Source organism: Garra rufa, chromosome 14 (assembly GCF_049309525.1).
Source record: "Garra rufa chromosome 14, GarRuf1.0, whole genome shotgun sequence".
NCBI lineage: Eukaryota > Metazoa > Chordata > Actinopteri > Cypriniformes > Cyprinidae > Garra > Garra rufa.
This window is the reverse complement of record NC_133374.1, coordinates 22,273,085-22,285,091: the sequence shown is the minus strand read 5'-3', so window position 1 is coordinate 22,285,091 and position 12,007 is coordinate 22,273,085. Positions and strand designations below refer to the sequence as shown.

Sequence of the window (12,007 nt, the reverse complement as noted above, 5' to 3'; positions counted from 1 at the left end):
CTGACGATTGTTTTTACACTTAACGATCTAATCCTTGTTTAATATTGACTAAACAACATTTAATTCAAATGTTTGGCCATTTGTGTATGACAGAAATGCTACAACCACCGTCATGAATATGTGGACATCAAAATGTGTAAAACCAGAGTGAAAGTTTAAACTTTTATTTTGAAATCATGATGAACAGTTAGCATATTGAGAAAGGTATTAAGCGCATATATTAAACCTGCATTGCATATAGTTATTTAATTGAATCATAGCGTTTGAATTCACAATAGCATTGTGCTTTATTATGTAGGTATTTTGTTGGTTTAATACATAATGCAGCCTTGGAAAATGGCCTAATAATGCGTTTCATGGATTCTCGTCCGTGGAATGTGCCACTTCCGGTATCAAAATTCAGTCGAGGATTTTTAAAAATAGAGTACTCAAATTTGAATCTTGGAATTGTGACAGCCCTACATCAGTGGTTCAACCTTAATTTTACGAAGGGATACTTTTTGTGTGCAAAGAAAACAAAATGAACAACTTTATTCAACAATTCCTTCTCTTCTGTGTCAGCCTTCAAGAATTTAGCTGTGTGTGTGGTAGTTTGTAGTTAGGCATAGCCAGCAAAATACAGTGTGTTGATCATCAGCTGTGTCCGCAGATGGTTGCCATAGGGCTAATTTCATTGTGTTGTCCACAGAACATGCATTCATATCAAACACTCTGCGCCACATCAGTTGAGTCAGCCCTCGGGCGAGACTGAAAACTTAATTTTATGGCTCCAGCGTTCTTTTACTCCATCAAGTCTGCAGGAAAGCCTGTCCCTAAAGTTCTTCACAGCGATGAACCAAGATATCAATGTCAGATAGCAGACATTGTTGGTTTGTATCACTAAAAACATCCGTCAGTGCACAATTACTTTATTCATAAGCTTATATCATTGTGCAACATACATCTCATGAGAACATGCATTACAATGCAACGGCAGGCCCATCACATTCAAAGTGTGTCATAGAAAGCATGAAAAGCTACATATATAAACATAATAAATAGTAAAAAAGAAAATGTTAAATTTACACTCTTTTGCTGACGCGTTTTTTCGTCTAGTCCTCAGGGACCGCGTGCAGTTCATCCATATCCTCCACCTTTCACTCCATCAGTATTATTCTATACCTCCTCAAGGCCAAAACAAGGAGCTGAAATAGTTAATACTTCCATAGGGAAGGCTGACAAACAACAGTCAAGGTTATTTTGTTTGAAAATCACAGCGTTTCAGTAAAAACTGTATTTATTTTCTATGCTTTTTTATGGTGAATCCACTTTGCTGTTAACGTGGCACAAATGCTTTGATATTGGTCCAGAAATTACAGTTGATTACAGTTTGCTGGATGTATTATTTAAGGTTTCCGCCTGCTGTTAGTTGCTGAGAGAACATCTAACAAACATTATAAACGTGGGACATAACATTGCAGACATGACTGGCATAAATAAGCTTTTCAGCAACAAAATTACAACCTCCATGCAATGCATGGCCTATTGGTTACTACAAAGCATCTGTTTGCATCACAGTATGTACTACTATGATTGAAAACGCTGTTTCCACCTAGTTACATTTAGGTTTTAAGCAAATCAATAAAAAAATAATACTGACAAACAGATAAGCAAAGGCATTGCTTGAAGTATTATTCCAAACAGGCGTTTTTGTTTGTGCTGAAGATACTGCTTTAAGCCCCATCTCCCATAGGGTATTTATGTGTTTTTCTATTCTTTTTTATGCGATGTGATCTTGAAAAGAAAAATATTTTTTATAATACAGACAATTTATATACATTCCTTTAGATTTAATCTCAGTGAAATGCAAGAGATGTAGCCCCGAGGCCATAGTCCACATGGGATCCAATTTAGATTCTTTATTTGAAGTTTTCCAGTGTGTCCACTGCAGATGAGGTATCCTTTCTATCCCTTCTGCTCCAGCGAAAGTGAGTTCTCTCTTTCAACAGTGTAAAATCTTAATGAAAGCTTTGCGAAACTCAATGTTGAAAGTGGTGTATATGATGGGATTTACAGCACTGTTCACGTAGCCCAACCACGTAAAGGCAGTGTAGAGTTCAGGAGGGACTTGGCAGTAAGTGTTCACAATGTGCGTGATGAAGAACGGCAGCCAGCAGATGATAAATACACCTGACAATAAAGCACACAGAGGTGGTAATAATTCAGGTTTGGGTGGGCAATGTTAAAAAACTGTACTTTAGATCTGACAACCTATATGACATGTTTCATTCAGAGATAACAGTATTGTAAAGCTGAAGTGGGTAATTTTCACACCATTAGCATCACCAAACCAGACTGCAAAAAATCAAACACAATACTAAGCCTGTATGCTATTGGTTGAGCAAACAGATAGTTCTGTCCTGAAAAAGTCACATCATTGGCTGTGCCAGTGTTGCTGTTGTCAGGCTGGTTTTCAGGGTTGCCAAGTGCAAGGTTTTCTGTTGCTGTGGGATATTTTTTTTCTCTGCCGGGTTAAAGGTTTGATGTACAGTGGTGTGAAAAAGTGTTGGCCCCCTGATTTTTTTTTTTTTTTATTATGAAGGGAAAACAAAATCCAAACCCACATGGCCCTGTGTGAAAAAGTGTTTGCCCCCTAAACTTAATAACTGGTTGGGCCACCCTTAGCAGCAACAACTGCAATCAAGCGTTTGCGATAACTTGCAATGAGTCTGTTACAGCGCTGTGCAGGAATTTTGGCACACTCATCTTGGCAGAATTGTTGTAATTCAGTCACATCGAAGGGTTTTTGAGCATGAACCACCCTTTTAAGGTCATGCCACAGCATCTCAATAGGATTCAGGTCAGGACTTTGACTAGGCCACTCCTGCTGTCCTGCTGCAGAACCCAAGTTCGCTTCAGCTTGAGGTCACGAACAGATGGCTGGACATTGTCCTTCAGGATGTTTTGGTAGACAGGAGAATTCATGAATCCATTTATCACAGCAAGTCTTCCAGGTCCAAAAGCAGCAAAACAGCCCCAGATCATCACACTACCACCACCACCATATTTTACTGTTGGTATGATGTTCTTTTTCTGAAATGCTGTGTTACTTTTATGCCAGATGTAATGGGACACACACCTTCCAAAAAGTTCAACTTTTGTCTCGTTAGTCCACAAAGTATTTTCCCAAAAGTCTTGGGGATCATGAAGATGTTTTCTGGCAAAACGGAGATGAGCCTTTAGGTTCTTTTTGCTCAGCAGCGGTTTTCGTCTTGGACCTCTGCCACTTTTTCACACAGGGCCGTGTGGGTTTGGATTTTGTTTTCCATTCATAAAAAAAAACCTTCATTTAAAAACTGCAAGTGTGCAAAACTTAAAGTGTGACAAACATGCAAAAAAAAATAAAAAATAAGTCTCAGGTGTCCCCATAATGTGTCTGTGACGTTTCAGCTCTAAATACCCACAAATCTTTTTTATATCATTTTGAAAATGGCTATTTTGAGTGGAAGCAAAAACATGCTGTTTTTGTGCATGACTCTTTAAATGCAAATGAGCTGCTGCTCCCTGCCCTCTTTTGCAGAATAGGGATTTTACAGCTCGTACATCAGATCAGAGTTGCCAAGTCTGCGGTTTTCCCACGGAATTGGGTTACTTTAACACTGTTGCCACGGGTTGTTTTTAATGTCTGCAGGTTACAGCGACCCCAATAACGTCATATGCAGCCTCTGGAATGCAAATTATACCGGGGAACCATGCCAGAAAAAAAAACCCAGAACGAGATTGGGTGAGATTTTGTTGTAAAAACCTGCCAACCCTGCCTCAGATACTCTAAAAAGGTCTGTTTTAGTTTTCATATCTTTCGCGTTAAAAATCATGCGCACACACACAGAAAACGGCTGTCACATGATATGTGAGTACTAAACTAACTCTTTCATGTCTTATTGCACTTAAACTGTCAAATAAACAAGTTTATGTTAAAAACACACACAAGTTATAAAAACAGTCATTTATATCTGTGAAGGTCAACAGCTAGGGGAAAAAAACGCAAAAACAAAATGTCGGCTTTTAACTTTAACTTTTTTTAACTTTAGCCTGATAGTACTGAAAGTGCACATCCCACCCTCCCAGCAAATCGCCGTCCAAAGCCACGCCCCTGAACACATCTACACCTTTTTACAGTCTATGATCTACACACACAGACCAGAAACAGCATCGCTACAATACATTGTAAACCGAGTTGAAATGTTCAACAGCCCAGAAAGGAAAACTGTGTGTTGCTAATAACGCACGGCAGATGAGAAGATGGCGTACTTCCCCCAAGTTTAATAAATCGCCTCATGCGTCGACACACTCGTTCACATACATGGGGATCGAGCAAGAGAAAAATGTACACAAGCATGCATCCAACTCAGGTCACAAACAGAAAGGAAATAAATAAAATAAATATAGACAGCTGTCGGTAAAGCGAGTCTGCACAGTGTACGTGAACGCGCACAGAGGTATGCAAATACATGTCGACTGGCAGGTACGACAGCCTATCGTAATGCTCGGACCGAACATTTTGATTGGACAAACATTTCTTGGTCCTACGCCTGCCACAGAATATCTAAATATATATAAATGCATTTAGAGCACTTAACTTAATGATTGCTATCAGGATCGGAGGAGACTTTCAAACAGCATAACAAAAAAATGTTTCTAAAGACAATTACCTACATTGTACATTGGGTCCAAATAATCGATTTTTCTTTTATGCCAAAAATCATTAAGGTATTGAGTAAAGATCATGTTCTATGAAGATATTTAGTAAATTGTCTACTGTAAATATATCAAAACTTAATTTTTCATTGCTAAGAACTTCATTTAAACAACCTTAAAGGTGATTTTCTCAGTATTTTTTATTTTTGCACCCTCAGATTCCAGATTTTCAAATAGCTGTATCTCGGCCAAATATTGTACTATCCTAACAAACCATACATCAATGGATAGTTTATTTCAGATGATGTATAAATCTCAATTTTAAAAAAACTGACCCTTATGACTGGTTTTGTAGTCCAGGGTCACATATAGTGATCTATAAATTGAAATTGTGTATAATGCATAACAGTGACTGTAAAATAGGAATTTTAGGTATGGGAATAACATATGTTGAGTTTTGATTTTTGGGCCAGGGTCACTGACCTAGTTTTGGGCTATTTTTGATCGGCCATTGGACTAGTTTTGTTACGCAGATATGGCAACCCTGCTGTTTGTGATGATGAAATACAAAGCAATACCTTTAAAGTGCCACAGTTTTTACATGTTATGAGCAAATCAACCAAAAAATGTTTTACTTATATTATTTTAACATCAAAAAATCACTCCACCTTTAAGGAACTGTAAAAGCACACTTACCAAGGACAATAGCTAACATCTGAGTGGCCTTCTTCTCCTTCTGCTGGGAGATTTTACGTTTGTTAAGAGTCTTGACCGATGTCTGTATTTTGCCGGTGGGGGAGACCTGGATCTCAAATGCTTTGGCCCCTTTTGTGATATTGCTGGTGTTGCCATTTCTTTCAGGTTTGACACCAGCTTCAGGCGATGGGGGTGATATGTCAGTCTCTTTTAGATTAGAGTTAACCAGCCTGCTATGTTGTTGACTTGCACCAGGCTGATCCTGCTTCCTCTGTTTCGGAGGGTTTAAGTTTGTGATTTCATCCATTTGGATGTCGTCGCCGTTGTTTACCACCTCTTTTATAAAGATCTAAAAACAAAAAGATGAAAAAGATGTCATTTTTTCAAAAATCGGTTTACTCTATCAAACAGCTCATTTCATAACAGAACAATGTATTGTTTCAGTCAATATAACTTTATATGAAGTGTTCACTGGATGCAGAGATTAACAGTTAATATTTGCTGACACACTGTCAGTTATTACTTTTGGTGCATATGACAAACAGTTCGAAGCTCAAAAATCCTGACAAGGGTGATATTTGGAAAGGAAAAGTGAAATTGGCTGTACCACGTTTTTGTTGTTCACAGGAAAATTCCCGCTGGACTTGACGATCACGGTGCAGAGTTTCACATCATCAGGGTGGGTGCATTTCTGAAACACACATGGGAGAAACACCAGACTGTTTTGACAGATTTAGACCAGAAAGAAATTAGTTGTCCTGCCACCGGTTCGTTTTAAATTTATTTGCAATTATAGAAACATTCAAATGGAGGGCTGGTAATTCCGTTCAGTCGTAGTGATATTTTTTGCAAATGTCAGCTTATAGATCATGTTTATAGGTAAAGCGCTAGGAAAAGTTTCCAAATCCTTAACGTTTTAAATTAGCTGCTTGCCATGACGATTGCTAAAGCTCCATCTAAAAAGCACACGTTTTTAACTATTAACTATTAACAATTTAACTATCCATTGATGTATGGTTTGTTAGGATAGTACAATTTTGGCCAATCTGAAGATCATTTCAGGTCTAAATCTAAAAGTTCAGCGTTTTGAAACAAGGCACTTGCTATATAGAAGGATAAGGACAAGTTTTGCACTTCAAAATGAAAGCGCTCCTGAAATAAACATGATGTTGATCTAAGCCTGATGTTTTCGCATCAGAATGCTTTGGAGGAAACACAGCAGTGACGGAAACCTCTGATAGGAGATGCTATGTTTACTTATGCCGTCAGGACACAGTATGAGAACTCCCTAACCAAAAAATGGCTCTCAATAATGCACTGATGCCCTTGTAGAAGCTTAGGATGGGTAGGTAAGCTATCAGTTTCTTTGAATAATGCTATATTGAATTTATTCTGCTACGGCATGCGCTCAGTGGCGAAGCCTGGATGTCGTTGCTCAGTGTAAAACAATGCAAAGACTAGCCATGTATTATAATAACAGTCATATGAAGCAGAGGCCATTTCCTGCATGGCACACATCGATTAGATGTATGTCGGCAGAATCAATATAAGCAAAAAAAGATGTAAAGGTTGTTCTATACATGCTATGATCACAGATCTAAAACATTTACTACTATCCAACCGTTCCATTCATTACAGAAATACTGCAACATTACTGATATACAGCTAATGGGAATTGCAGTGCTGATGAATTACTTTGAAATTCATTGACACTGCAGATTTTTAACAATCCCAATTCACTACACTCTACTGGAGTGCCAAGTAGAAACCTTCGCCATCCTGCAGCAGTTCTCACCTTTAAAGTCGAGCTCATATCCATGTCCGTTACTGGGAATGTGCGTTTGGTGTTGACACGTTTCCGTCTCTTTCGCAGTACCACGTAGATCTGCACGTATACCAACAATGTTATGATGAAGGGAACGTAGAAGGATACAATGGAGGAGTACACTACAAAGGCAGGGTTCGCAATCACACACAGAGCATCGTCATGGGTGACTGCAATAAAAAAGAGAGTGAAAATTAGATGAATTAGATAAGTGTCTTATGTATTATATAAACAAAATGCAGTTTACTGACTGCCATGTGACATGTGGAATAGATGTCTAGGTCAGTGACGTATATGACTGTAGTATGGAAGCCAGTTTCCGCCACTGAATAAAAAATTTAAAAAAGGTAATTGCGACTTTTTATCTCACAATTTTGCCTTTTTTTCTCACAATTGCGAGATTTAAACAGGCATTTCTGGCTTTTTTCTCAGAACTGTGTGATATAAACAGCAAGAAAAAGGTAGAATTCACAGAATTCTAAGAAAAAAAAGTTTGAATTGGAAGTGTATATATCACAATTCTAAGAAAAAAAGTCTGAAATAGTCAAAATTAATGTCCCTGGTTCAAGTCCTAGCTGAGCCAGAATGCCTTTTCAGTGTGGATTTTGCATGTTCTCCCCGTGGGTTTCCTCCAGGTGCACCTTTTTCCCCCAAAATTCAAAGACATGCAGTATAGGTGAATTAGACAGTCTAATTTAGCCGTAGTGAGTAAGTGTGTCCCAGCACTGGGGTTGCACAAGTTAGTGCACTCTCAGGGCTGGGTTGCGGCAGGAAGGGCATCTGGCGTAAAACGTGCCAAATCAGCTGAGCGGATCACTCTGCTGTGGCGACCCCTAAAATAAAAAAAGGGAGCAAGCTGAAAGAGAGAGAGTTTGTATCACACAATTCTGAGAAAAAAAGTCAGAATTATGAGTTTATAGCTCAAAAAAATTAAGAATTGGAAGTTTGTATCAAGCAATTCTGAGAAAAAAGTCAGAATTAAAATTAGTTTGTATCACACAATTTTGAGAAAAAAGACAGAATTGGGAATTTACATCTCACAATTCTGAGAAAAAAAGTCAGAATTGCGAGTTTGTGTCAGAATATTGAGAAAAATATCAGAATTGTGAGTTTGTGTCACGGAGTGCTGAGGGAAAAAAGTAAGAATCATAATTCTGAGAAAAAAGTCAGAATTGGGATTTAGTGTAATGGAATTTAAAATAAAAAGTCAGAATTGCGGGTTTATATCTCACAATTCTGAGGCAAAAAAATCTGAATTGCTATATTACAGTTATGAGGAAAAAAAAGTCAGAATTGCAAGTTTGTGTCAGAATTCTGAGGAAAAAAGTTAGAATTGCGGGTTTATATCTCACAATTCTGAGGCAAAAAATCTGAATTGCAAGTTTATATCTCACAGTTCTGCGGAAAAAAAGTCAGAATTGCAAGTTTATATCTCACAATTGCGAGTTTGTGTCACGGAATTCTGAGAAAAATAGTCAGAATTGCGAGTTAGTGTCATGGAATTTAAAATAAAAAGTCAGAATTGCGGGTTTATGTCTCACAATTCTGAGAAAAAAAGTCAGAATTGCGAGTTTGTGTCAGAATATTGAGAAAAATATCAGAATTGTGAGTTTGTGTCACGGAATGCTGAGGGAAAAAAGTAAGAATTGTGAGTTTATATCTCATAATTCTGAGAAAAAAGTCAGAATTGGGATTTAGTGTAATGGAATTTAAAATAAAAAGTCAGAATTGCGGGTTTATATCTCACAATTCTGAGGCAAAAAAATCTGAATTGCTATATTACAGTTATGAGGAAAAAAAAGTCAGAATTGCAAGTTTGCGTCACAGAATTCTGAGAAAAGTCAGAATTGCGAGTTTGTGTCATGGAATTCTGAAGAAAAAAGTCAGAATTGTGGGTTTATATCTTACAGTTCTGAGGAAAAAAAGTCAGAATTGCAAGTTTGTCACGGAATTCTGAGAAAAAAGTCAGAATTGCGAGTTTGTGTCAGAATTCTGAGGAAAAAAGTTAGAATTGCGGGTTTATATCTCACAATTCTGAGGCAAAAAATCTGAATTGCAAGTTTATATCTCACAGTTCTGCGGAAAAAAAGTCAGAATTGCAAGTTTGCGAGTTTGTGTCAGAATATTGAGAAAAATATCAGAATTGTGAGTTTGTGTCACGGAATGCTGAGGGAAAAAAGTAAGAATTGTGAGTTTATATCTCATAATTCTGAGAAAAAAGTCAGAATTGCAAGTTTATATCTCACAATTGCGAGTTTGTGTCACAGAATTCTAAGAAAAAAAGTCAGAATTGCGAGTTAGTGTCATGGAATTTAAAATAAAAAGTCAGAATTGCGGGTTTATATCACAATTCTGAGGCAAAAAAAAATTATTGTGAGTTTATATCTCAGTTCTGAGGAAAAAAAGTCTGAATTGCAAGTTTGTGTCATGGAATTCTGAGGAAAAAAGTCAGAATTGTGAGTTAGTGTCATGGAATTTAAAATAAAAAGTCAGAATTGTGGGTTTATATCACAATTCTGAGGCAAAAAAAATTGAATTGTGAGTTTATATCTCAGTTCTGAGGAAAAAAAAGTCTGAATTGCAAGCTTGTGTCATGGAATTCTGAGAAAAATAGTCAGAATTGCGAGTTAGTGTCATGGAATTTAAAATAAAAAGTCAGAATTGCGGGTTTATATCTCACAATTCTGAGGCAAAAAAATCTGAATTGCTAGTTTATAGTTCTGAGGAAAAAAGTTAGAATTGCAAGTTTATATCTCACAATTCTGAGGCAAAAAAATCTGAATTGCTAGTTTATATCTCACAGTTCTGAGGAAAAATCAGAATTGCAAGTTTGTGTCACAGAATTCTGAGAAAAAAGTCAGAATTGCAAGGTAGGGTCATGGAATTTAAAATAAAAAGTCAGAATTGTGGGTTTATATCACAATTCTGAGGCAAAATAATCTGAATTGCGAGTTTATATCTCAGTTCTGAGGAAAAAAGTCTGAATTACAAGTTTGTGTCATGGAATTCTGTGGAAAAAAAGTTAGAATTGTGAGTTTGTGTCACGGAATTCTGAGTAAAAAAAGTCAGAATTGTGGGTTTATATCTCACAATATATCTCAGAATTGTGAGTTTGTGTCATGGAATTCTGAGGAAAAAAAGTCAGAATTGTGAGTTAGTGTCATGGAATTTAAAATAAAATTCAGAATTGTGGGTTTATATCACAATTCTGAGGCAAAAAAAAAATCTGAATTGCTATTTCATATCTCACAGTTCTGAGGAAAAAAGTCAATTGCAAGTTTGCGTCACGGAATTCTGAGTAAAAAAAAGTCAGAATTGTGGGTTTGTATCTCACAATTCTGAGGCAAAAAAAATCTGAATTGTGAGTTTATATCTCACAGTTCTGAGGAAAAAAGTCAGAATTGCAAGTTTGTGTCACGGAATTCTGAGAAAAAGTCAGAATTGTGAGTTTGTGTCAGAATTCTGAGGAAAAAAGTTAGAATTGTGGGTTTATATCTCACAATTCTGAGAAAAATAGTCAGAATTGCGAGTTAGTGTCATGGAATTTAAAATAAAAAGTCAGAATTGTGGGTTTATATCACAATTCTGAGGCAAAAAAATCAGAATTGCTAGTTTATATCTCACAGTTCTGAGGAAAGAAGTCAGAATTGCAAGTTTGTGTCACAGAATTCTGAGGAAAAAAGTCAGAATTAGTTTGTATCACGGAATTCAGAGAAAAAAAGTCAGAATTGCGAGTTTGTGTCACGCAATTCTAAGAAAAAAAAGTCAGAATTGCAATTCTGTATAACAGAATTTTGAAAAAAAAAAAAAAAGTCAGACTTGCGAGTTTGTATAATGGAATTTTGAAAAAAAAAAAAAAAAAGTCAGAATTGTGAGATAAAAAGTTGCAATTACGTTTTTTTATTTTAAAATCAGTGGCAAAAACGGGCTTCCATAGTGTAGATGATAAAGAAAGTAAAATGTTTTTCAAGTCCTTTCAAATATATTTTCTATTGATGTTGATTTTATGTGATTTTATATGATTTTAGGAAATAAAAACAATGTCATATACTCAAGTACAAGGTAAACATATTTCTCTGCACTCTGAATTGATGTGAGTACACATCTTAATTATTATTTTAAATCTGCAGGGGGCCTCTTTGTGATATCATTTCCTCTTTTATGTTTGTTTGTTTTATTTATTGAATGTTGGTCGTACCACATGACCTCAGGGGACAAAATGATTCAAAAGTTAATAAGCACTTAGTGTATTTTTAATAGGGTGTTCTAAGACTTCTACATTTTTCAATTATGAATTTTCCCCCCTGGAAAAAATGTCTAAATTAATTCCGAAACGAAAAACATGCTCATCACAGAAGTCGCTGTGTATGTGTATTTTTAACGTTTTTAATAATGAAAAATTGGCTGAGAAAATCTAAATCCTTCCTACTAAATACATACCAATATATAAAAAAAATTAACAGGCTCAAAGAGAAAGCATAAACGTATCAATGACATAATACCTGTATTTAATACTGCGGAGTATGACGCTCAGCTTCCCAGTCTCTTACATTATGATTTGTTTTGTTCATTCTCACAAGTCCCTGACCTCGTCCTCCCAGCACGAGCATTCAAGCAGAAGAATACTGATTAAATAACTTCCTCTAATATTACTTTCAAATGAAGTGGTGACCTAACTTAATTTTAGCTGCCCCTAACACCAGTGTGCATCGAGATAAGGACACCAATACTCAAAATTCAGCTCTTAAGTGCAAGCTGTTGTGCCATAATTTATCTAAGCAGAAGCCATTTGTTCAAGTTTAAGACAAG

General features: G+C 36.4%; 1 protein-coding gene across 1 annotated transcript in view; it reads right to left on the bottom strand.

The window, feature by feature from the left end:
• Window positions 1-892: 892 nt before the first annotated feature.
• The window catches only part of drd2a (dopamine receptor D2a), a 29,424-nt gene continuing 18,309 nt past the window's right edge, over window positions 893-12,007 (bottom strand). Inside the window, exons 5-8 of the mRNA XM_073817576.1 lie at window positions 7,169-7,368; window positions 5,981-6,064; window positions 5,374-5,722; window positions 893-2,169 (exon numbers count right to left, since the gene is read on the bottom strand). Coding sequence (XP_073673677.1) covers window positions 1,982-2,169; window positions 5,374-5,722; window positions 5,981-6,064; window positions 7,169-7,368 — 821 coding nt within the window. The 3' untranslated portion in view covers window positions 893-1,981. The remainder of the gene's footprint in view (window positions 2,170-5,373; window positions 5,723-5,980; window positions 6,065-7,168; window positions 7,369-12,007) is intronic.